The sequence below is a fragment of the Balaenoptera physalus genome (genome assembly GCF_965194825.1).
Source record: "Balaenoptera physalus genome assembly, chromosome: 7".
NCBI lineage: Eukaryota > Metazoa > Chordata > Mammalia > Artiodactyla > Balaenopteridae > Balaenoptera > Balaenoptera physalus.
Window position 1 is genome coordinate 27,306,208 of NC_138886.1, and position 26,464 is coordinate 27,332,671.

The following is a 26,464-nucleotide window of genomic DNA, read 5'->3' on the forward strand; positions in this document are numbered from 1 at the left end:
AAGAGCTTTAGACTTGCGATTTCTCAGGAAAATTCAGCCTGTTCAAGTTGCATTTCAGTGTCATCTTTCAGGGGAGGCTAGAGGAGTATTCTTAATGGAGCTAGTCTCGATATAGTTTTCTCATTTTAAAAGTGAGGTCACTGGCAGGGCTGTTGTGAAGACTCAATGTTATAAACTGTCACTGCCCTCAAGGAGATCTTATCTTGTTGCTGGGGACAGAATATGCACAAGATGTATATAACACAGGGGAGAGGAAGTAAGGGTCTTGAAGCATATAAGAGGATTCTACAAAAGGAGACATTAGACTGAGTGGTGGAAATCTAGGAGGAGTTCATGTAAGATGGTGTTTAAGATGAGTCAGGCTTCCTGAAGGAGTGGTACTTAAGATCAGTCATGAAGGATTTTAGCAAGTGGAATTTAGTGCAAGCAGATGGACTCACAAGAGTAAAGTCAGAGGTATTAGAGTTTGGCCTGTTGGACCAACAAGTGAAGTGGTTTCATTAGCATGCATAATATATTTAGGCAATTGTGGAAGGTAAAGGGAATAGTACATTGAGCCAGGCTGCAGGGGGCCTGGTTTGCTGGGGTATGGCATCTGTCTCAGTCTGGTGGACAAGACACTGAAGGTTTGATAGCAGGGGACGACCTGACCATAGCTGTGATTTGAGAAGGACAGTTAGGAAGCTGTGTGAAAGATGAAGCGAAGGGAGGGACTAATTAGGGGATGCTAGATATTTTTAAAAAATAAATTTATTTATTTATTTATTTTTGGCTGTGTTGGGTCTTCGTTGCTGTGCACGGGCTTTCTCTAGTTGCAGTGACCGGGGGCTACTCTTCGTTGCAGTGCGTGGGCTTCTAGCTGTGGTGGCTTCTCTTGTTGCAGTGCATGGGCTTCAGTAGTTGTGGCATGCGGACTCAGTAGTTGTGGCTTGCGGGCTCTAGAGCTCAGGCTCAGTAGTTGTGGTGCATGGGCTTAGTTGCTCCCCGGCATGTGGGATCTTCCCGGGCTAGGGCTCGAACCCATGTCCCTTGCATTGGCAGGTAGATTCTTAACCACTGCACCACCAGGGAAGCCCTAGATTTTTTTTTTAGACTCAAGATAACAGGGGGAGTGGGGTTCAAAGGATGGACAGAATGGGTGGATGTGCTTAGTAAATTTGTGAAATACTTTCTAAAAAGAAAACAATTTCTTTTCTTAAATAATTTATTTTCAATAAATTAAGAGTTAAATAGCAATTTAGAATCAATGATTACAAACTCACAAAACACATCACCAAATAAAATCTTTGGTCGGTACCTCTAATCACATTCTACAAAGCACAATAATTCAATTTCAGTTAAAAGGCATATGAAGATCACTAACACTATTGAAAAGAGATGAGCCTAATAATGAGGTGCTTGGCCATTTTCAATCCTAAAATCCTTAGTGGCTGAACAGGGCTGTAGAAAGGCTGGACGCGCTGGCTCAGAAGATCTCACACTATGTCCTGGGTTGCACTAACTGTCCATGTGACCTCTGGAAAGTTACTTCAAAACCCTCTGGACTGTTTTCTCCTCTGTAAAAGGAGGAGTAGAATTAGCCAATCTAATGATCTGTATAAATAAATGGGCCTGTTTATACTTGGCTTCCGGAAGTTTCCAGTGGTTCTCATAGCGGAACAAACACTTGTTTTCAAGTAACAGAGTAGCATAAATGATATAATCTGTCTAAATTTTTCTTTTGGGTTCAAATGGTCCATAAAGAGATGTACCATCAGTGAACTAGAATTCATTTGAACCATAAATTCTTACTACTGCAATCACCAAGCCGTAAGTACAGGCCACCAAGAAGGCTGTGGAGTGATTTTAGCATTAGCTTCCACTCTCACAGATACCTTGGCAAGGTTTTGGTCCATATAACTACAATTCCTTTTGACAGTCACTTTAACCTAACACAACTTGATAGGCCAAAATCCAACTTGCAAAAGAAATCATTTAAGAGATGAATTACATTAAGTAATATTTTAAATGTTTATTCATTTATCAAAGGAATTTCCTATAGGGTTTCTTTAAATAACTGTTCCCTCATTTAGTTTAATGATACTCAATCTCCTCACGACTTTTTGGCGGTACTCGGTTACTTTTCAGTGGAAAGGCCCTCTGTGCACAACAGACATGGCCCCAGCAGCAGAGAAGTGCACTCATTCTGAGAAGAGCAGTAAAATCCTGTGTTCAGGCAAAGAGGTCTTCTCTGCCTTCCTCAGCAACGTGAGGCTAATATAAAAATGCTGTCAAAAGTGTTACTTTGAGTTAATGCCAGATGAGAGAATAAGCAATGTTACTCAATTGACAAACTGTCATCAAAGCTTTGAGATGTACTATGACCTGGTAGTTTGGGGACAAATTTAAGTCCACGTAAGCTCATGAGAAAGAAATGCAAATTCGGGGGAAATCCCCTGGTCTCTGTGCTTATGTGTTTCCCAGGACTATTCTGGGTCTGTGGGGACATTTATTGAATGCAGTTTAAAGAAAGGACCTACACGGAAAATGCATTGTTTCTGATAAATGTGTTGTTCTACAAGTGTCAATGCTGTGTAGAGTTTAAAGACATTATGACCTTGCTATTTTGGGAGAATGAGATTTTGAGGGCGCCTCATCTAGATTTCTTCTAATCACCAAACCAAAGAGGCTCATTTCAGCCTTTCATAAATCAAATACCTTCCTTCTAGAGTGGCAGAAAATTTAAATTCCTCTATTGTGTATACATAATCTCAAATCCATCTATTTCCTACCTGTAGTTCAGATGGTTTTAAAACCAATGTACCACCAAGAACTTTGGGGAAATAAAATGTCCCAGAGACAATCAAATGACATTATTTGTATTCTGGGCTCAACTATGGGATTCATTTTTGAATCTAAGCATCATCAGGGTGGCACATGGTGGTGAGTTCTGCCAGATCCACGCTGTTTCACTCGTTTGTGGGTACCACCTCTCCCAGCATAAGACTGCTCCATAGCAGGGAAAACAAATCACATGTTCATTAATTCATTAGAGTCTGGTATTAACATTCCTATTGTCTACTCTAAATCTTTTGTTAAGCTCTCTGTTAATGAGCTGTTAAATGGTAATATTTAGATTTTCATCATTATATTTGAATTTTACAGGTCTTAAGTCAGCAGAAACTCAGGCTAAATTAGAAGTTTTGATACCTGACATGTGAAACTAAAGGGTTAGAAAACCTATTTTAGCTAGCTGTTTTTCGTAAGAAAACTATGAACTCTCGTAAATTATCAAGTCCTTTCCTCTCACAGGTATAATCCACCATTTGGCTTTAGAGATAACATATACATACACAGCCCTATGCAAGTGACACCTCACATGTCCATAGAGATAAAGGATGCAGAGCTCTTCCACAGGTATCTGCTGCCTTCCTGTGGTCCTCACATGTCAGGAGGGTCTTTTCTTCACAGATGTTCCTGCAAGTCTCCAGGATGGTTTCTGCAAGGGCTATCTTTTCATTTGTCTTAACGTTGTTCACCTTTGATCAAATATGCCTCATTTTTCAAAACAAACCTTAAAATATGTTCGCAGGGAAGCATTTTCTACTCATCCATCTGAGATCCATTTTGAGAAAACTTTCTTATAACTGAAAACATACTGAGTAAAACGGTGATTTTCAAACCAGTTTTTAACCTAAGGGTCTTTTTTTTTTTTTTCAAACAACATCTTATGCAGAGCCCAGATCTATAACATAGACAGAGACAGGCTGATCTGACTGAAGCCCTGGGGGTGGGGGGTGACAGACTCCCAAGCCACGTTCCTCATGGTCTCCTTTCAGCATCCTGAAGCCGACCCTGAGCCACCTCCTATGAAGCTTAAATTCATGCCTCACAAATTATTCATCAAGTTGACTCTGGAACATGCAAAAGGCTGTCGACAGCTAGTTACTTCTGAACCAGTGCTGCCTGGGGTGACCACAGCCAGAGCCCCACTACGGAATGTGGTGGCTTGGGCCGGATGATGGAACCTGGTAATCACCAAGGAGAGTCCTGTCCGGCAGGTGGGGTCCTTGGGGGAAGAGGCCCAGAATATTTCCTGGAGCAGCCACTCCCGTTTGCTGTAGGCTTTGCTCCCCCAAGACCTTCACCAGGAAGTTGATGTACCTCATCGCCAGGCGAAGCGTTTCGTTTTTGCTCAGCTTCTTGTCGGGAGGGTGAGTGGGGATGAGCTTCCTCAGCTTGGCAAAGGCACTGTTGACGTTCTGCTGCCTCCACCGCTCCCTGGTGTTTGTGAAGATCTTTCTGGTCATGTTGGAGTTCCTGAGACGAGAAAGAGAAAGGGCACTGAGGGCCAATACCTTGTCAGAGGCCTGCTGGGTAGCACATGTCCTGCCAGGAACTTGAGATGTTCATCTTCTCCACCCAGATCTTAGGAAATGCATTGCCTCATTTCCAGGTGCTTTGAATCTTCCTTTGACAAGGGAAGAAAACATGGCAGAAGAAAGGGCAGGATAAGAACACCTTCCTTCAGCGTTCCTCTCCCTGGTTGTTTTGAAGCCTCCAGTTAAGAGGTGGTTTTATCCTAATACCCCTATTACTTCTTTTATAACCAACTCTTCCTAATTGTTCAGAATCAGGCACAGTGTAGGATTGAGTACATGTGTGAATAAAACATATATTTGCTAATAGAGAGTTGAATATAGATTCTTTAAAAAGGGGGGTGCTGAGACCCTAGGTTTCATTAACGAGATAATATTTGGAGTGAAGAAGGTGATAGCACAACTCTCCTCTTAGCCGGCCGACCTCATCTGCGGATTGGGCCCTCTGTGTAAGAGCTAAAATATCTAGACTGGACCACATTTAGAGGAGGTGATGAAGAGCCTTGAAACCTGGCTGCGAGAGGAGCAGAAGTGGGGTTGTTTAGCGTGACAAAAGAAGAAAAGGGGCAGGTGGGGGTGACGATATGGCGTGGATGCTGCGGAAGACACCCAGGCTCTCCAAGGTTGAATTTGGATGACCTTTCCAACCCTGGGAGAGGTGATTATTATCGCATATTGCCAATTCTTAATTGTGCCCTTTTTAACTTTTAGAGGCATGGGCCCCTTTGTTCAGGTGGCTTGGATTAACCTACGTTAATGGGAACCTTTATGGCGCATCAGCAAATGAGCCAAAGCCCAGCACCCAACGTTTGGTGCTCTTGGCTCATGGCTATCAGTTTGCCGCCTGCTCCAGTCTCAGCAACCTGGGCAGAGGGCCCCTTCCTGTGCCCCCAAAGAGTAGTAAATATTCCTAACTCCACACCTTCACACATGCCATCTTCTGTCCCTTGAATTCCCTCCTCGCTGTCTTCTTGCCTATTTCTACACATTCTTTAAAGAGCAGATCAAATCCTCCTTTTCATTCCTATAAAGGCTTCCAGGCCATCCCAGAGCCCCCCATGCCCACAGCCACTGGTAGAAGACAAAGGCTATTAGGAGAATTAAATAAGTTAATATTTGTAAATCACTGTAACAGTCCCTGACACAGAGTAATGGTTATAAAATTGTTGGGGAATAAATACAACAAAATAATAAATATATTTATAAATAAAAATGACTTGTGAGGTACTGAATATTCCTGGGGGGGTGATATCTTGTTTTCCTATAACCAAGCCTACTGTAATCTCTTCGCTCTTGCTGACTTTGTTGCTTTATTTTAACCCTTCCTGTAGACCTGTTCTGTTCCATGGGTTTGTGGACATGGTTGGACTGGGTACTGGTGCTCAAGGAGCTTATTGGATGGTCTGGTGGAGGAGGCGGCACAAACATAAGCACTTAAAAATCACAGCAGAAGGTCCCACACACCAAGGGCCAAATCCAGAGCTACACTTGCTGACTAGAGAAAGGTGTAAAAGAACCATGTCAAGACCAAAATGATTGGGTCAACGCCATTGAACTTTTCCCTAAGTTCTACCTTTTTCTTATTTCTTTTTTTGAATTTTTGAATTTTATTTTATTTATGTTTTTATACAGCAGGTTCTTATTAGTTATCTATTTTATACATATTAGTGTATATATGTCAATCCCAATCTCCTATTTTTATTTGGGCTTTCCTGAGGATATGAGTTTGTAGGTAAACATCCCGAATATCAGAGAAAAGTTATATAAAGCACCATGTAGAATGTCAGGCACTTGGTAGGTGCCTCTCAAAGTGCCAGTGTCCTTCCATACCTGTTGTTTGTGTTAACAGCCCACGTTGCAGGAAGGAGTTGGAGGGTTAAAAATTGGCACATATGGTACAAAAGGGTGGGCTGTGATGCAGACCTGGAAAAATGGCAGTCAACCCAACAGGGAGCTCTAGGGCAAGGAGTGACTGTAGAGGAGACCCCACTGGGCAGAAATCACCAGATCCTGGCAGCGCTGCCATGCTCACTTATAGGCTGGGGGCTGCCGGAAGAACGGAGGCCCCGTCCTGAGGGCACTGCCACTGAAGGCTGTCAGCTAACTGCACTCCCTGCAGCTGAACTGCAAGTTTTTTCCTGAAGTGAGATCCAAGCAGCGCACCCCTGTGTGATCTCCGCGTGCACCCAATGCTGAGAACACTGTCCTACTCTCCAAACAGGAGTTCTGAGACCTAGCAAAGCTATGTTTGAGAAGGAAGCAGTATCTAGGGGATTAAGAGGTACAAACTATCATGTATAAAATAAGCTACAAGGATATATGCCCCCCAGGACATTTCCCCATGCAGGTTCTTGTTGCCTTTCCTGCTTCTGCCTGGGTTGGAGAGGCCAGTGCTGTGCTGAGAAGCCAGTGGTGAGCAGAATCATGGCGGCTCAAGTTCACCGGCTGGCCTCAGGCTCCCCCCATCAGCCGCTTAAGTCTATTTCCTCGCTCTGTGGAGACACTCCTAGTTGGACCCATGATCCAAGACAGTCACATGCACTCTAAGCTTTACGATCAACACTTACTGACTCTACGTGCCAGACACTGTGCTCACTGCTGGACACTGAGGAGCCCACTGCCCTGTGACACAGAGAGGGAAGCACAGGGGCCGTAGGAGCAGAGAAACAGCACCTAACTCAGGCATTCTAGGGGGCTTCCAAACTGAAGGGGGTGATCCCCAAGGCCTCTTTCTATGCTGAAATGCCACAATGCCCTGCCCTTGCCTTTTATCTACCTATTTCTAAATAACCTAGCCTTTGGATATACAATGAAAATATGAGCTTTGTCAGACCTGCATCCAACTCTACCTAAAATATGAAAGTTTGAACCTAAATCAAGGGGATTTAAAAAACTATTCAGTTTTGCTCACACCAAGGCTGGTTGCTTTGCAGCCAGGACTGTGGAAGCAAAGTCACTTTTAAGCTTCTCTTGTCAAAAGAGGCTTTAGCTCATTCACTAGTCCCATGGGGGGTCTTTTTCAAGCTGGGAAGAAAAGATTAGGCAGGATAAACTAACTGGTGTTCTCTTCTGAGAGGGCTCCATCCTATTGTGAGAAGCAGACAGAGGAAATGGGGAGAAGAGAAGGCTTCTGAAACGTAGCCTTGCCATCCTAGGACGTGCTTAATAATTACTTGTTGACTTATCCTCAAGTGTGTTACTCTCCTTCTCCACAGGGGGAAATAGAAATCAGTGATTTAACAAGCTGGAAAAACTCAAAGTAGAGGTCACTGGAAAATTGCTAAGGACTTATTAAATCAAAGGAAAATGGCATTTAGTGTTTTTCCTGTTGCAAGGACTGATGGCTGCTAATTCTTGATTCAGAGTAATTTAAGAACTTAAAAAGTACCCCAGATGCCACAGAATCAGAGAACATCTGACAGATGTTGAAACAGGCGTGAAGTTTTTTTGTCCCAAGTCACACATCCCTGTGTGGCAGAGCCTGTGTCCCAAGCCTGAGTATTTATGCATCTATGTCACCACTGACTCCTGCTGAGTCAGGGTCCATAACCTTTTTTGTGCCATGGACCTTTTTGGCAGTCTGGGGAAGCCTAGGGACAGATTTCATCTCAGAACAATGATTTCAAATACATAAAGGAAAAAGCCTTTGGTTCCCTTCTCAGAATAAGAATTTTAAATGTATGAATTAAAATAGACACATAAAATAACCAATTATACTTCATAGGTATTAAAATAATTCTAAAAAGCAAGACAGTAATACCTGTGCTTCACTCAACACATTAAATAGATTTGTTACCATCATTTCTAAGTAGTGATATTTAAATGATTTTTTCAGAAGATCTGCAACATCTGTAACATGAGTTGAAAGTATGATTTTTATTGGTGACAAAGTCATCAGCACTACTAGTGCCAAAGTAGTTTATTACTCACATTCATAAATAAAGGAAATGCTAAATTTAAACTAAAGGTCAGTAGACATAAAGATGTAATTTTTTCCCACCTAAATATATAGAATGCCTGAATTCTATCCACACACCCAAGTGGGTGTGTGTCATGGGCCCCAGGCTAAGAATGCCTGGATAGGAGGAATGTCACGGTAAACTGAATAGGAATACACGTGTGCACCAACTTCTACTTATACTGTCACCACAGAAGGTAACAGGTTACTGGAGAAAAGAACAATTATGCCCCCAGAAAAGGTGCTGCTTTTTCGTGTGGGTGTTTCCTGGACACAGAGCCCAGGTCAACTATAAAGGTTGCAGCACAGAAGTACAGCTAACATTCCTATGGTGGCCCGTCCCAGGCATTCAGACTCACACTGCTCTTTTTTCATAAAACTTTAAATTTCTCTTTCTGGCCTTTGGTCCTGTGTATTTGTCTCTTTCATCTTTCTTTTAAAAGTAAGTGGAAACAATGTCCAGAAACAGGGCGGTGAAGGGTGGTTTATACAATTGCGTTAGGGGAAGGTGCCTAACCTCCAACACGAGGCACAGCTTTGCCTTTTGAAGTTACTATAGAAATAACACATGATAACTTAAGAAAAAAAAATTCAAGCAGTACACAAGTGATAAAGCAAAAAATAAAAGACCACCCCTTATCCATCTACCTATTCAAACTCATTCCCCAGCAGTAGCCAGTTTGGTGTGTGTATATATAATTTATGTATATATATACACACACATATATATATATCTTTTATATAAAATGTATGTATCCTTTAAAAATCAGAATACATACTATTATGCAATTACTTTTCTCACTAGACAACTCTTCTAAATAAGTACATTAACTATGAATGTGGGACTTTGGGTGCGCTCCCCGCGCACTGGGAGCGCCACCTGTTCCAAAACGCGCTCAACACCCGCGCCTCGCCGCCCACCCCGCCCAACCTGCTGCCCTTGACCGCTTCATTCCCGGCTTCTCCCTTTTTCTTTGTATAACTCTTGCTCCCCTTCGCCGGCAGCGCCTGCTTTGCGATGAAGTCCAGGCGTCCGGGAAAGCATCTCGGCTTAAGTTTCGCACCTGCCAGGTGTCCAGGAGTCGCTCATCCCGACGCAGAAGCTGCCTAAGCGGCCCTCGGAGACACATCCAGGGGTGCCCGGGCATCGCACACCAAGGCGCAGCAGCCCCGCCAACACGCGCTAGAGGACCCGCCAGGCTCCCCCGGAGCCGCACCACCGCCCCTGCTCCGCGAAAAGCCCCCAGGTTCTCTCACCGAGTCGCCTTGGTGGCTGCCACCAAGTCAACTCCACACCCCTGCCCTCCGCAGCGAGTGCGGCTCGGACTCGGGGAGCTGCGCCGGAGACCCGCTGGCCCACAAGCCCCGGCAGTGCCCACGTCCCTCTCGGAGTCCACGCACCTCCTCTCCAAGATCCAGGAGCCCGCGCCGTAGTTGTCGCCCTCGCCTGGGCGCCACGCCTCCGCTACTGTCTTTATAGGACACCGCCCTTTGTCTCGGGGACCCACGGGGCCCCTTTCTGACCCGGACTCCGCAGGTCCCTCCCTCCCCCCTCCCCCCACCGCGCGCCCGCTTCCCGGGACCAGCCTCCCTGTGTTCTAGAAACGGAGCAGAGGCGGAAGGAGAACCCTGCTTTCCGTAAGGCTTGGGGACGGGAGGGGTCCTGCCACCTACCCGGCCACGGCAAAGCTGGGCGTGTGACCTACCCACCCTCTTCTATGTCTACGAACCTCAGAAAGTCCATGCCACGTGGTTAACTCATCAGATGTCAATCATTTAAGGCCCAGTAAGTCTCCAACTGTAGTTCAAGAACCACTTGCTTCAGAATCATGGGTGAGGGGAGGCAGATCTCAATACCCACAACCCAGACCACCAGATCAGGTTTTCTGGGGATGGGGTCCGAAATCTGCGTTTTTATTAAGTATCCCCGCAAATGAAGATGCACAAAGAAATTTAACAATCACTGCACTGGACAGATTCCCCGATTTATTCATCCCAGCTTCCAGAGTGCCCCAGGGACTTGGTATTTCAGGGCCTCCTCATTGGTCTTCCTGATTCTGTACTTTCCTCTTTCCGTCCATTCTCCAACATCACCCAGAATGATCCTATGAAAACCCAAGTCAGGTTCTTGTCACTTGTCATTCAAAGCCTTCCCCTGGCTCCCCATTTCACTCAGAGTTAAGCTGAAGTCTTAACAATGGCTCCCAGATTTTACCTGACCCCGTGTGTTCCTTCACTCCCCGGGGTGTACTCAGCTCTGGAACACTCCAGGCACCCTCCTGCCTCAGGGCCTTTGCACTGTCTGTTTCTACGGGCTGAAACACTCTTCCCACCAAGTTATCCAAATAGTTCCTTCCCTCACCTCCTTTCATTCATTCAGAAATTATTATTGAGTGTCTGCTACGGGCCAGTGCCTGTTATAGGCAATGGGAATACAACTTCAAACAAAACAGACACAAATTCTGCCCTCAAGGAGCTGACATTCTTCAGGTCTTTGCTCAAATGTCACCTTCTCAATGAGGATTCTCTGACCACAATATCTAAAATTGCACGTTCACACACACAGGACTCTTCATCCTCCTGCCCTGCTTTATTCTTCTCCTTAGCACTCACCCCCATTTAGTAATATTTTACCCATTTATCTTGTCTGTCTCCTCCTCAAACCCAGTGAACAGGCATTCTTCAAATGTTGGTTGATAAATGAATGGGTAAGTAATAAAATTCTAGGCATCACACTCTCTGAAGGTACCAGTATAGGATTTGGCACAATAAATTCACAAATGCATTAAAGCTTAGTGGATAAGAGCAAAGGACTCTGGATTTGCATTACCCAGGTTGAAATCCCTGATGTACCCATTTATGTGACCCTAGGTAAATCATGTAACTTCTCCCTACCTCAATTTCCTCATCTGTAAAATTTAGCACTGTACCTAGTACACAGTCAGACTACTATAAATTTTACTGTGGTAAATATTATTGTTACAACTACTGGCTCCCTTCCTTGTGAGAGGATTATATAGCCCCTCCCATTGTCATGTGACTGGCAGTGCCTCCCTGTAGGTGAGGGGAGAGCAATTCCTCACTCCCTTCCAGGCTTGGCCATGTGACTTGCATCAGCCAATGGAATGTGAGCAGACTTGACATGGTGGTGATAGAACAGAAGCTTTAACAGCCAAATGTAAAACAGATAGCTAGTGGGAAGCAGCCGCAGCTGCATAGCACAGGGAGATCAGCTCAGTGCTTTGTGACCACCTAGAGGGGTGGGCTAGGGAGGGTGGGAGGGAGGCACAAGAGGGAGGGGATATGGGGATATATGTATACATATAGCTGATTCACTTTGTTATACAGCAGAAACTAATACAACATTGTAAAGCAATTATACTCCAATAAAGATGTTTAAAAAAAAAAGAGTGATTGCTGGTTGGGCTTAGTCATGAGAAAGTAATGTTTGGGGTTGCTCTCTCAGCCTGGAAGCCATAAAGCAAACCCATAGCCAACCACAGCCTTCACGTCACATGAGTGAGGAATGAATCTTTGCTGTTGTAAGCCACTGAGATTTTGGGGTTGTTTGTCTCCCTCCTCAAAAAGAAAATGCATACAGTTCTTATTATAAATAAAAAACCTGTTGCACAAACTGCTAGTTCTCAGAGGGCAGGAAAGTGAAGAAAATTCTGTATCTGCCTTTAAGGAGTTCACAGTCTTTGGGAGGAAGAGGATATGACAAAAATGACTAAATACAAGATAGACAGTCCTGAGTGCCAGAGAGTATGAAATTGGAGTTAAGGAGGCAAAGATTCTAGCTGGAGGATCAGCAATTGCTCGTGGGAGGGATGCCATTTAAACTAGGCCTTGAGGCGGGGCTGCCTCTGACATATGTGGGGCTCGGGAAAAGGGTACAAATGGAGACTCCTGACCCATCCCCATTCCCATTCTTTTCCCACCCCCTTCTCTGTGAAGGGTCTTGTGTATATGACGTGGAATCCCAGCCCACACGGACCTAAGGAAGAGCCCTGTGAAGGTTCTGAAAATAGACTCAGGGCCATTTGAGCAGAAAGGCAGGGGTTCTGGATATACAGAGTGTGGTATAAATTCAGGGGTCCCTGATACCCTGAGTGTGGTCTAGAATGTGGAAAATGGGCACCTGGTGGGCACTGGAGGAGGACCAGAGCAGGTCCATCTAAAGCACAGAATCCAAGGCAGGGGCCCCAATCACCTGGGTGCAAAAGTGGGAAATGCTGGATAGGAACTACACACGTATGAGTGGAGGAGAGGGCAGTCCATATGAAGGCAACTGTGTGCCTTGAACATGGGAGTGATATGTTTTGATTTACAGTTACAAGGCTCATTCTGGTGGCAGTCAGCGGATGGATTAGAGGGTGGGTTGGAGAGAATGAATGGGTCCATTATGCATAGGCACAAAAGGGGCCTTTGGGAACATACTCTAATATTCGCAGTGAGCAGCCCTGATTTGTCCTTTCTGCCATCTGTCTCTGTGTGCCACTGAGGGGAACTGCTGCCTCATGGTGCCCATGTCTCCCACCCTACCTGTTGTACCTCAGTCCTGATAGAGGGCATGTTGGAATTTAAACCAAGAACCTACATTACCCTTCCTCTCAGCCAAAAACCTGCGAGGTAATATATTCTTAATGGCACATTCTACAGTTGTAAAAAAGAAGTGTACCAACTAGGAAGCAAGATTGGAAATGTGTGAGGCTAAGGTAAGCAACAGTAAGTGTAAAATAGGATCTGTGTACAAGTGGACGCGGACTGAGAGACAGGACGAGGGGAAAGATGAGGACTGTGGAGAAGGGAGCACAGATGTGCTGGCACAGTGCAACCAGGGTCGACATTTGTTTTCTTCTCTGAAGTTTCTTCCATGTTATTGTTGGTTTTATAATTTTTGAAATGGGGGAAACCGTCTTGGTGCAGCATTCCACTAGCAGTGATGCTTCAGCGTGATGGGCCCTCTCCCATCCTGGTCTCCCAGTGTGGAGAGTTTAGGGGCGAGGTCTTGCAGGGGAAGGGGTTGAAGTAGGAATTTACATAATCCGATTATTGGGGGATTAGGTTTGGGCAGCTAAACGCCTCTGTGTGCTTGAGCTAAAACCCTTACTATTCATGGCTCTCACCGCCCCCTGGAGAGACTGCACCTGCGGGCTCCTGGGGAGGGACCAGAAGGTTGGGGAGAGAAGAGCAGGTCCCTAGGAGGGCTGGGGCATTGTCAGCCTCTCTGGTTCTGCTGTCTTAATTGATCTGTCTGGATTAGCCTGTGAATGCTGGATCTCTAGTCCTGTGTGCTGGGGCTGTTAGCTTCAGAAAAGACGAACCTGAGGTTTTCAGAAGGGACTCCTGTGAGCCCAGGTGGTTGTGGACCGAAGTCATTTTGGCTGGAGGTCAAGCGTCAGCTCTATCTAGTCTTAAAACTCCCTTCTTCCCCGCTCATTCTCAACCCCCTTCCCAATCCCCAATTCTGCATATCCAGGCCCCAAAGCATCCATCTATTTCTCCATTTATCCAGTCATACATTCATCCCCCCTTCCATCCATCTGTTGTTAAGCTTCCATCAATTTATTCATCACATGAATTAGCTGGTTCTTGATAGTTAATAAAATTTACTAGTAAATCCTAGATAGATTTTGTTCCTTCAAGTGTGCTACCTTGCAAGTCAATTTTGGTACTTTGACATATGAACTTTGACATTTTCACATTCATTAGTAAAGTGTTATATACAGTTATTCAAAGTGAGACAGGCTGGGACCTGGGCCCCTTTGCTGCAGTGCTGCAATGCTTCCACCTGGGCACACCTCTCCTCCAGCAGCAAAATACAAAGAAACTGTCTGGGACTAAAAATAACTGTGTGCATGTGCAGTTGGGACAAATTCTGGACAAAAGATACAAAGAGACCAAAATACCCAACTGCCACTTTTGAGGAGCCTGGAGCAAAAGCAGGGTACTGCTCATGCCCTCTGCACACTAATATGTATAAAATAGATAACTAATGAGAACCTGCTGTATAGCACAGGGAACTCCACTTCACTGTACAGTAGAAACTACACAACATTGTAAAACAAATATACCCCAATAAAAAATAAATAAATTTTTAAAATAATTTTAAAAAATTAAAAAACCCACCACCTAAGGGGTGGGCAAAGCACCTAAGCCACCCCTCCGGCCCGACCCCTGGACACACCCCTACCCTCGCCCCATATAAGGAACAAGCTCCCCCCCCCCCCTCAGGGAATGAGCAAACAAAGGAATCTGTGGTTTGTTCTCACTCCCCGCTGCTGCAGCAGGGGCCCCAATAAAGCCTTGCCTGAATTTCTTCTCTGGCCTCTAGTCAATTTTCATTGATTGGGGAAGGCCAAGAACCCTGGTCGGTAACAAATGCTTTCAAAAATATCTCTGTATTTACATGATCAACTTTCTCATTCCTCATGTTATGTGTTTAGGACTTCTCTCTCCTTTATTAGCTTTGCAGAGCTTGTCCATTTTATTTTTCTCTTAAAAAACTACCTCTGTGGTTCATCATTTTTCTGATTTTCTAATGTATTCATTTCTACTGTATCTTTATTTTTATTTTTTGGACTTTCTAGGTTTCATCTTTTTTTTTAATTGAGGTAACTGGTTTATAACACTATATAAGTTTCATGTGTACAACGTTCTATTTCAACTTCTGTATACACTACAGCGTGCTTACCACTGAAAGTTTAGTTTCCATCTGTCACCATACAGTTGACCTCCCTTTAGCCATTTCGCCCCCTCCCCTTCCCCTCTGGTAACCACTATTCCATTTTCTTCATCTAAGTTTTAGTTTTTGCTTGTTTAATATTTCACATATGAGTGAAATCATACTGTATTTGTCTTTCTCTGTCTGACTTATTTCACTTTCTACCATATCTTTATTAAATCTGCTTTTTCATTTGCCTATATTTATTTTGTTCTTTCTCCATCTCCCATTCTTAGATTGTTTATTAATTTTCATTCTTTCTTGTTTAATAAGAAAAGCATTTCAGGCTATGAATTTTCTTCTGATATACCTTTGGTGTCATCCTTCACTTCCATTTGCAGTATCTTTGCCATCAGCCTCTAACATCTGTTGTTTATTTTAATTTTTCTTTTTGAAACTTTAAAAAAATTTCCTTATCGTTGTATTTTTTGGTAACCATGTGCTATTAACTTCTAATTTTATTGCAGTGTAGTCAAAGGTATGCTCCATATTGTTTTTGCTTTGGGATATTTATTAAGAGCTTCTCTAGGTAAAACATATGATCAATTTCTATAAATGATCCCTAGGTAATAGAAAAGGAGATATATCCTTTGTTTGAAAAATAAAAAATTTTTTATATACATCCATTAAATTGATCCTCTATATTCAAGGGAGTTTGGGTCTATTTGATCTGTTAGAGAGAGTTATGTGAAAATCTCCCTCTACTGTTTTGTGTCTGTTCCTTCCTTTTGGTTTTTCCAAGAGTGTTTGCTTTAAATCTTTACACCTTGAGATACAATGCATTTTGCACATAAAGTCTCTTGGAAGTTTTATTGACTTAAGAGAATTGTGCCCTGTGTCAACATAAAATGATCCTCTTTGCCTTGCTTCTTCTCATGAATTCCATTTTGTTTTGTGATATTACAACTCCTGTGTTTAAATTTGCATTTTCCAAATAAAACTGTGCCAATTCTTTTACAACTAAATTTGTCAGTATGCGGGTGTTACTTTCAGTCATAGGTTTTATCTTTCTGTGACATTTTATTTGGGAAATTTAAATTCCTTTGAATCCTCTGTTTTTTTAAAAGAGCCCCCATCTCCATTTTGAATTCTTTAAAGCAAGTCTCATTCTAGTTTACTTGCTTTTGATGAATGAATGCAAGACAGCACTGACTCATTTCTCCAAACAGCTGCCTTCAGCTTGCCCTGCTTTCCGTCAGAAGTCACATAGCTTGTTTCTGTGAAATGAATGCTTCTAAGGCCATGGAAGGAGTTTCTGGTGATTGCTTAATTTGTTTCTTAAGGAGATGAGAAGAACATTCTGGCTGCTGTATGGAGGGGGCCAAGAAATGATGTGGGGAGACTAGGAAGCTGTGACAGGAATACAGACGAAAGAGGATGATGGCTTGACCTAGGGGGTGGCATCGAGCACCAACTCTGGGCCACACACTGAATTCTCTACCCCTATTATGTAGCACTAAGTACTAGGTGTCACGCTAGGCATTTCACCCAATTTTCTCATTTAATATGAGAAATTATATATTTTCATTATAAAGTTACATAACAAGGTGTTATCCTAGACAAAACAAAATATCACTCCCCCACAATTTAGCTCCCAAATAAATTTAGTATTTACCTAAATTCTAAAATGTATACCCAAAGAAACAAGCCTTCAAATGCAGCTGACTCTGTTTTACTAGCAAGTTTTACACAAACATCTTTTCAGAGCCAGCAGAGGCTATAAATTCTCATGGATGTTAATGTCACTCCATTCACAGGACCCACAGGGCAAACAAACTGATTAGCTCACCTCCTCTTCCCGCCTCCCCTACTCTAACCTCCCCTGAATGAAAAATTAACAGAGCAAGTAGCTGCTCTATGATGAAAGCGGGTGATGTGGGAAACCAGGGCACGTGGAAGGGAGAAATACATTGATGTGGCCCACATCTTTACCCGAGCGTTGGGAGGGATGAGAGCTTTGGTCTTCTCTCCTAAGGAAAGAGAGATCTGGCTGTTTCATCATCATTTGGGGACTTCCCTGAGGTCATTCCCTAGGCATGACAGAAAAGTAAAGATGCTAGAATCTTTAGACCAGAGTCCCTGAGGCACACAGGTTTCGTGGCCCTGGACACACTCATAGATAGGAACAACAAAGGAAAAAAATTATACAGATTTAGGAGGAAGCACACCTGCTGTCCACTGGGTTTTTCCCCCCCTGCAGCACACTGTGACTTTCAGTGACAAAGGAGGAGAAACAATATTACTCTGTAAATAAGTTATCCTTACTTGGAAGCTTGCCACAGCCTGTTACCAAACATCCTCCATCTGAGAAGTAGCGAACGAACGTTGAATCTCAGGGATGGTCCTCAACTGGATCCACATGTAAGGAGCCCTGTTTGAATAAAGAAGGTGGGGGTGGGGAGAGTGATCCAACCACAATCCGGAATCAGCTTTGCAAAGGTTCCCTGTACTGTTGTTTAGCACTGTTCATCTGCCCTGTTGATGCCCTTTCTTCCTGTCTCCCCTCTTTTCTGTCTGCTAACCCGGTGCCTTGCCTGGGATAAGCACAATGATGAGGTTACTGGTTTGCATTTAAGTAGAGGAATTTGTTAATTGGTCTAGAGGCTCACTGCTGCATTGTAACTTTCTCAATTACACTTGCCACTTATTTAAGAAATAAAAAGCTGGTCAAATTGCAAAAACAAAAAAATTACTCTTCTGAGCCTGTTTTCTATAAAATGGGAGTAATAAATACTCATTGATGTGCTGTGGACTAAGTGGGAAAAGGTACTGAGAAATACCAAATGGAAAGCAGTTTTTGTACAGAAGCTGAGAGGCTTTTCATTAGGCTTTGGAGGCAGACTGGTGTTTGAATTCCTGCTCTGACACCAGCTGCCATCCTGGGCAGGTTACTTAACTTCTCCCAGTCTCAATTTTCTCAGCTGTAAACTGGAAATAATATCAACTTCATGGATTATTGTAAAGACTCAGTGCACTAATGTACATGAAGTTAGTGACTGGGAGTAAATGCTTTAAAACGGTGGTAACAGGCATCTAATAAAATCATAGTTGCTCAATAAATAATCATTTTATTACCAGAAAACTCTATCCAAAAACGAGATGGGGAATATGAACACATGCTTCTAATTTTCCTCCAAAGGGTACTTTGATATTTTTCTTTCATTTGTCCAACTCACTATCCTGGCTCTCACCTCTCTCCTTCCAGTTGCTTTGGGTCCCGTGCTACTAAGAAGCATTTATTTCCTTCCACTAATTGAAGCCAACATCCCAGGGCTGGATGGATTAAGGAGATGTCAGAGAGGGGGGAAAGAGAAGCTTGCCTTGAGCATCAGGCTCTCTCCTCCAGTTAATTTTCGCTCTCCAGCTCCCCAGATCCAGTACCCCTTGGTAACTGCCCCCCACCGCACACACACATTTCTCCACCAAGACACCTGGTGTTGAGGCCAGGTGGGTATTTCTGTCCGGAGCAAATGTTGACCGTTGCAGCAAAAACCAGGACACATAACTGCCTCAAGTGAGTGGGCTTTTCTTCCCTTAGTTACCAATTAGTGGGACGCACAGCCCTGGGTGTGCCCAGCTGCTGACACTCTCAAGACCAGGCTGGCTTGGCCTCAACTTTGTAGGCCTGGAGCTGTGAGTGCTTCTATTTCCAGCCAATAAACCAAAGTGCAGTGTGAAAGCAAGGGTGGTGAGGGTGGGCAGAACCAGGTACTGGAGAAAAGAAAGGGGTGGGATGCGACTCCCCTTTTCCACTTTACATTCTCTGCTCTTTGTGTATGAGACATGATTCATCAACGGGTCCCCTAGATGAGGATTTAGATGCTCTGTGGGCAGCAGATAAGAGTGCAGCCTTCTTGCAGAAAGTAAATTCATTGAATACTCCCCATAAAGTCAATAATGTCAGGCTTATCAGCTGTCCTCATTCCCCATGCAGTCCCGGGGGACCAGGACTTGAAATAAAGGCCACAGCTCCAGGGGCTGGAGAGTGAAGGTACAGAATTGGGCTGGGGAGGGTCCTCTGTCTCCCTGGGCTGAGTTTTAGGCCCGTGGGGGAAATCTGCCAGGCCTGAGCTGCCCAGAGCCCTCAGCTTCCCAGACTGACAAATCCCAAACCAAACACATATACTGAGGGGATGAGGCAGGCACTCCCTGACCCTTCAAATCCAGCAGATGTTTTCAGGAGGCTCCCCTGGGGCATCTTAGGAAGATTAAAGGATGTTACTTTAAATCTAACCAATAAAAAACCTTCAGAGGAAACCGTGACTTCTCGCCACAATTCTCACCTCTGCTTTTCATAACACAGATAATTCTGCACTACCCAAGAGCACATCCATCTCTTCTAGCTGGTGGAGATTTGGTTTCTTTGCAAATTGTCTGAAACAAGTGGGTTATCAGCTGAGGTTTCGGACCCGATTTTGAGATTTACACTGTAGCTGAAGCAGACTGTTTAACAAGATACACCTGTGCTTGGCTCCCCTCCATTCACCACCCCTATGATCCCAGCAGATGGGGTCCCAAGCTTTCCTGGGGGGATAGGAGGTAGGGTGGAGAGGGTGATGTCAGTTGTTAGCAAAGCTGTGCTCCTAGTACAACTAGAATACCTCCTCTTCACCCTTTGGAGACCAGAGTCTTCAGAGATGAACAGACAATAGGGAAATGAGGACCAGGTTAAGACCCAGAATTGAACACCTCTACTGGGCCCATCTCCTTTCCTGGCTTTAGTTCCCCAGATCCCAGAGCTAGGCCTTGTGGTGTCCCCACAGGGAGAGCCCATCCTGTCCTGGCTTCTGACTGAAGCAGCAGGTGTAGAAATAGCTCCAGCCTCTTCCCCACAGCTCTCACATTGCCTGCACTGTGGTGCCCAGGCCTAACCCTGACTTCCCCAGAGCCTAGGACCTCACTACCGACTCTCCTGCCCCAATTCATCTAACTGAGCCTTGGCCCTCAAATGCCTGTTCTAATTCCTGGAGCCCCCTGGATAAGACCCTACCCTGGTCCCAGCGTGCTTTTCTGAGGCCGGCAGCACTGATCTTGAGCCCCATTTCCCAGAGCAACAACAAGTGCCCCTCAGCCTCAAGCACTTCCTGCCCCTGGACTCCCTGTGTCCGTGCCTGGCACTGGCTGGTAATTCCTAGGATTGACCTTACCTGAGCCACTTGAGTGGCTTATGACCACCTGGTTAAGTCTCTGTCCTCTGTCCTGCAACTGTAGGGATCCCAGGGTTTTGGGGATGAGTCTGTGTGAACCTAAATTTCCCCAAATCCCTACTCCGCCCTTGAAGGAGCTTCATGAATGTTTGCTGAGTCAATGAATGAACCTCAGCCCTTAGCACTGTGGCTGTGAGTAGTAATCTAGTCAGAAGTGTTTATTGAAGGCATCATGCTCTGATTCAAATAAACCTTCTCCATTTTCTCTCATCCATACTTTACAGCAGGATATTTAGTGCCCTCCCAGTCTGCTCCTTGCCCACCTTTCTAGTTGTATTTTTTACCATTTATCCATATATAGACAGATGGTCTTTTTCACTGTCCCATAAAGCCCATTCTGTGACTGTACTGATTCCTTCTCTTCAAGAATGCTTTCTTCCCTTGCTTCATTTATTCAAATTTTTTGTTCGTTAAGTCTTAAGATCCACCTGAACGTCACTGTCCCTCTCCCTGTCCTCCTTCCTGGAGTTTATTCTAGCCTCAGGCCACCTTCTAAAAAGGATGGGATCTTTGGTTCCCCTACCTAAGCCTGGTCTTTGAAATTCAATTCCTTTAAGTGTTATGTTGTTGTTGTTTTTTAACATCTTTATTGGAGTATAATTACTTTACAATGGTGTGTTAGTTTCTGCTTTATGAAAAAGTGAATCAGCTATATATATACATATGTCCCCATGTCTCCCTCCCTCCCACCCTCCCTATCCCACCCCTCTATGTGGTCACAAAGCACTGAGCTGATCTCCCTGTGCTATGCGGCTGCTTCCCACTAGCTATCTATTTTACATTTGGTAGTGTATATATGCCCATGCCACTCTCTCACTTCGTCCCAGCTTACCCTTCCCCCTCCCCATATCCTCAAGCCCATTCTCCACGTCTGCGTCTTTATTCCTGTCCTGCCCCTAGGTTCTTCAGAACCTTTTTTTTTTTTTTTTAGACTCCATATATATGTGTTAGCATACGGTATTTGTTTTTCTTTTTCTGACTTACTTCACTCTGTATGACAGTCTCTAGGTCCATCCACCTCACTGCAAATAACTCAGTTTCGTTCCTTTTTCTGGCTGACTGATATTCCATTATATATATGTCCCACATCTTCTTTATCCATTCATCTGTCGATGGACACTTAGGTTGCTTCCATGTCCTGGCTATTTTAAATAGAGCTGCAATGAACATTTTGGTACATGACTCTTTTTGAATTATGGTTTTCTCAGGATATATGCCCAGGAGTGGGACTGCTGGGTCCTATGGCAGTTTTATTTTTAGTTTTTTAAGGAACCTCCATACTGTTCTCCATAGTGGCTGTATCAATTTACATTCCCACCAACAGTGCAGGAGGGTTCCCTTTTCTCCACACCCTCTCCAGCATTTACTGTTTGTAAAGTTTTTGATAATGGCCATTCTGACCAGTGTGAGGTGATACCTTGCTGTGTTTTTGATTTGCATTTCTCTAATGATTAATGATGTTGAGCATTCTTTCATGAGTTTGTTGGCAATCTGTATATCTTCTTTGGAGAAATGTCTATTTAGGTCTTCTGCCCATTTTTGGATTGGGTTGTTTGATTCTTTAGTATTGAGCTGCATGAACTGCTTGTAAATTTTGGAGATTAATCCTTTGTCAGTTGCTTCATTTGCAAATATTTCTCCCATTCTAAGGGTTGTCTTTTCATCTTATTTATGGTTTCCTTTGCTGTGCAGAAGCTTTTAAGTTTCATTAGGTCCCATTTGTTTATTTTTGTTTTTACTTCCATTTCTCTAGAAGGTGGGTCAAAAAGGATCTTGCTGTGATTTATGTCATAGAGTGTTCTGCCTATGTTTTCCTCTAAGAGTTTGATAGTGTCTGGCCTTACATTTAGGTCTTTAATCCATTTTGACTTTATTTTTGTGTATGGTGTTAGGGAGTGTTCTAATTTCATTCTATTACATGTAGCTGTCCAGTTTTCCCAGCACCACTTATTGAAGAGGCTGTCTTTTCTCCATTGTATATTCTTGCCTCCTTTATCAAAAATAAGGTGACCATATGTGCATGGGTTTATCTCTGGGCTTTCTATCCTGTTCCAGTGATGTATCTTTCTGTTTTTGTGCCAGTACCATACTGTCTTGATTACTGTAGCTTTGTAGTTTAGTCTGAAGTCAGGGAGCCTGATTCCTCCAGCTCCGTTTTTCTTTCTCAAGATTGCTTTGGCTATTCAGGGTCGTTTGTGTTTCCATACAAATTGTTAAATTTTTTGTTCTAGTTCTGTGAAAAATGACAGTGGTAGTTTGATAGGGATTGCATTGAATCTGTAGATTGCTTTGGGTAGTAGAGTCATTTTCACAATGTTGATTCTTCCAATCCAAGAATATGGTATATCTCTCCATCTATTTGTATCATCTTTAATTTCTTTCATCAGTGTCTTATAATTTTCTGCATACAGGTCTTTTGTCTCCTTAGGTAGGTTTATTCCTAGATATTTTATTCTTTTTGTTGCAGTGGTAAATGGGAGTGTTTTCTTAATTTCACTTTCAGATTTTTCATCATTAGTGTATAGGAATGCAAGAGATTTCTGTGCATTAATTTTGTATCCTGCTACTTTAAAATGGAAATACCTTTTTCCATCCCCTCACTTTCAGTCTGTATGTGTCCCTAGGTCTGAAGTGGGTCTCTTGTAGATAGCATATATACGGGTCTTGTTTTTGTATCTATTCAGCCAGTCTATGTCTTTTGGTTGGAGCATTTAATCCATTTATGTTTAAGGTAATTCTCGATATGTATGTTCCTATTACCATTTTCTTAATTGTTTTGGGTTTGTTATTGTAGGTCTTTTCCTTCTCTTGTGTTTCCTGTCTAGAGAAGTTTCTTTAGCATTTGTTGTAAAGCTGGTTTGGTGGTGCTGAATTGTCTTAGCTTTTGCTTGTCTGTAAAGGTTTTAATTTCTCTGTCAGATCTGAATGAGATCCTTGCTGGGTAGAGTAATCTTGGTTGTAGGTTTTTCTCCTTCATCACTTTAAATATGTCCTGCCACCCCCTTCTGGCTTGCAGAGTTTCTGCTGAAAGATCAGCTGTTAATCTTATGGGGATTCCCTTGTGTGTTATTTGTTGTTTTTCCCTTGCTGCTTTTAATATTTGTTCTTTGTATTTACTTTTTGATAGTTTGATCAATATGTGTCTTGGCGTGTTTCTCCTTCGATTTGTCCTGTATGGGACTCTCTGTGCTTCCTGGACTTGATTGACTATTTCCTTTCCCATATTAGGGACGTTTTCAACTATAATCTCTTCAAATATTTTCTCAGTCCCTTTCTTTTTCTCTTCTTCTTCTGGGACCCCTATAATTCGAATGTTGGTGCGTTTATTGTTGTCCCAGAGGTCTCTGAGACTGTCCTCAATTCTTTTCATTCTTTTTTCTTTATTCTGCTCTGCAGTAGTTATTTCCACTATTTTATCTTCCAGGTCACTTATCCATTCTTCTGCCTCAGTTATTCTGCTATTGATCCCTTCTAGAGAATTTTTAATTTCATTTATTGTGTTGTTCATCTCTGTTTGTTTGCTCTTTAGTTCTTCTAGGTCCTTGTTAAACGTTTCTTGTACTTTCTCCATTCTATTTCCAAGATTTTGGATCTTCTTTACTATCATTATTCTGAATTCTTTTTCAGGTAGACTGCCTATTTCCTCTTCATTTGTTAGGTCTGGTGGGTTTTTGCCTTGTTCCTTCACCTGCTCTGTGTTTCTCTGTCTTCTCATTTTGCTTAACTTACCGTGTTTGGGGTCTCCTTTTCGCAGGCTGCAGGTTCATAGTTCCCGTTGTTTTTGGTTTCTGTCCCCAGTGGCTAAGGTTGGTTCAGTGGGTTGTGTAGGCTTCCTGGTGGAGGGGACTAGTTCCTGTATTCTGGTGGATGAGGCCAGATCTTGTCTTTCTGATGGGCAGGTCCATGTCTGGTGGTGTGTTTTGGGCTGTCTGTGGCCTTATTATGATTTTAGGCAGCCTCTGTGCTAATGGATGGGGTTGTGTTCCTGTCTTGCTAGTTGTTTGGCATAGGGTGTCCTGCACTGTAGCTTGCTGGTCGTTGAGTAGATCTGGGTCTTGGCCTTGAGATGGAGATCTCTGGGAGATTTTCCCCGTTTGATATTACGTGGAGCTGGGAGGTCTCTTGTGGACCAGTGTCCTGAACTTGGTTCTCCCACCTCAGAGGCACAGCCCTGATGCCTGGCTTTTGGGAGGTCTGAGGCCTTCTGCCAGCATTCAGTAGGTGTTCTGTAGGAGTTGTTCCACATGTAGATGTATCTGATGTATTTGTGGGGAGGAAGGTGATCTCCACGTCTTACTCCTCCGCCATCTTGAAGCCGTACCCAAGTGTTATGTTTTAATCCTACCTCCTGTCTCCCCAAAGGACAGGCCTTGTACCTGTGCCCTTGAGGCCACTCTCACTTCTCATCACCAGTCCTCAGGACAGGGCCCTCTCACCAGGAATACTCTGAAATACAGAAAGGCTCTAATCTTACAGAAAAATTACTTGGGATTATCAGGAAAATACAGGTTCAGAGGATTAATGCCAAAGGTTGAAATAAAAGCAAGTAAAGATAATAATATTAATAGCTATCATTTATTTAACTTCTACTCTGTACTAAGCAGTATACCAGATTTCCTATAATTCTTATAATAACTCTTACAGGCAGGTATTAATTTTAGCCCCATTAGTTGAAAAAAAAATTGGAACTCAGAAGTTAAATAACCAGCCTGAGATCACAAACCTAGGAAGTGACACCCCTGGATTTGAGTCTAGATCTCTACAATGGCAAAGCTCTTGCTGGTCCCATCAAATCCTCTGGATCTGCATCGTCCAGTATGCTAGCTACTAGCTATATGATGCTATTTAATTTAATTAAAATCAAAGTAAACAGTGGAGAAAAGACAGCCTCTTCAATAAGTGGTGCTGGGAAAACTGGACAGCTACATGTAAAAGAATGAAATTAGAACACTCCCTAAACACCATACACAAAAATAAACTCAAAATGGATTAAAGACCTAAATGTAAGGCCAGACACTGTAAAACTGTTAGAGGAAAACATAGGCAGAACACCCCATGACATAAATCACAGCAAGATCCTTTTTGACCCACCTCCTACAGAAATGGAAATAAAAACAAAAATAAACAAATGGGACCTAATGAACCTGAAAAGCTTTTGCACAGCAAAGGAAACTATAAACAAGACGAAAAGACAACCCTCAGAATGGGAGAAAATATTTGCAAACAAAGCAACTAACAAAGGATTAATCTCCAAAATATACAAGCAGCTCATGCAGCTCAATATCAAAAAAACAAACAACCCAATCCAAAAATGGGCAGAAGATCTAAATAGACATTTCTCCAAAGAAGACATACAGCTTGCCAACAAACACATGAAAGGATGCTCAACATCACTAATCATTAGAGAAATGCAAATCAAAAACACAGCAAGGTATCACCTCACACTTGTCAGAATGGCCATTATCAAAAACTTTACAAACAGTAAATGCTGGAGAGGGTGTGGAGAAAAGGGAACCCTCCTGCACTGTTGGTGAGAATGTAAATTGATACAGCCACTATGGAGAACAGTATGGAGGTTCCTTAAAAAACTAAAAATAGAACTACCAAAGGACCCAGCAGTCCCACTACTGGGCATATACCCTGAGAAAACCATAATTCAAAAAGAGTCATGTACCAAAATGTTCATTGCAGCTCTATTTACAATAGCCAGGACATGGAAGCAACCTAAGTGTCCATTAACAGAAGAATGGATAAAGAAGATGTGGCACATATATACAATGGAATATTAGTCAGCCATAAAAAGGAACGAAACTGAGTTATTTGTAGTGAGGTGGATGGACCTAGAGACTGTCATACAGAGTGAAGTAAGTCAGAAAGAGAAAAACAAATACCGTATGCTAACACATATATATGGAATCTAGAAAAAAAAAAAGAAAAGAAAATGGTCAGAAGAACCTAGGGGCAAGACAGGAATAAAGATGCAGACCTACTAGAGAATGGGCTTGAGGATATGGGGAGGGGGAAGGGTAAGCTGGGCCAAAGTGAGAGAGTGGCATGGACATATATACACTACCAAACGTAAAACAGATGGCTAATGGGAAGTAGCCGCATAGCACAGGGAGATCAGCTCGGTGCTTTGTGACCACCTAGAGGGGTGGGATAGGGAGGGTGCGAGGGAGGGAGATGCAAGAGGGAAGAGATATGGGGACATATG

The 26,464-nt window shown here is 43.3% G+C and overlaps 2 protein-coding genes across 4 annotated transcripts in view; both read right to left on the bottom strand.

The window, feature by feature from the left end:
• FKTN (fukutin) overlaps nt 1-26,464 on the bottom strand; it is a 123,670-nt gene that overhangs the window by 20,106 nt on the left and 77,100 nt on the right. For both annotated transcript variants that reach the window (XR_014266183.1, XR_014266184.1), the window contains one exon: nt 17,309-17,414. The gene's annotated coding sequence lies outside the window, so the exon portion shown is untranslated. Of the gene's footprint in view, nt 1-17,308; nt 17,415-26,464 lie in introns of those variants that run through there.
• Nucleotides 759-17,409, bottom strand: TAL2 (TAL bHLH transcription factor 2). Of its 2 annotated transcripts, none has more exons than XM_082471229.1 (2): nt 17,309-17,409; nt 759-4,323 (listed from the first exon to the last, which is right to left on the bottom strand). In XM_082471229.1, exons 1-2 carry the CDS (start codon nt 17,338-17,340, stop codon nt 3,972-3,974), a joined length of 384 nt encoding a protein of 127 aa, XP_082327355.1. In that variant the 5' UTR covers nt 17,341-17,409; the 3' UTR covers nt 759-3,971. The 2 variants fall into 2 exon arrangements, with proteins under 2 accessions (XP_082327355.1, XP_082327356.1); XM_082471230.1 differs by having other exon boundaries at nt 759-4,299; nt 17,309-17,396.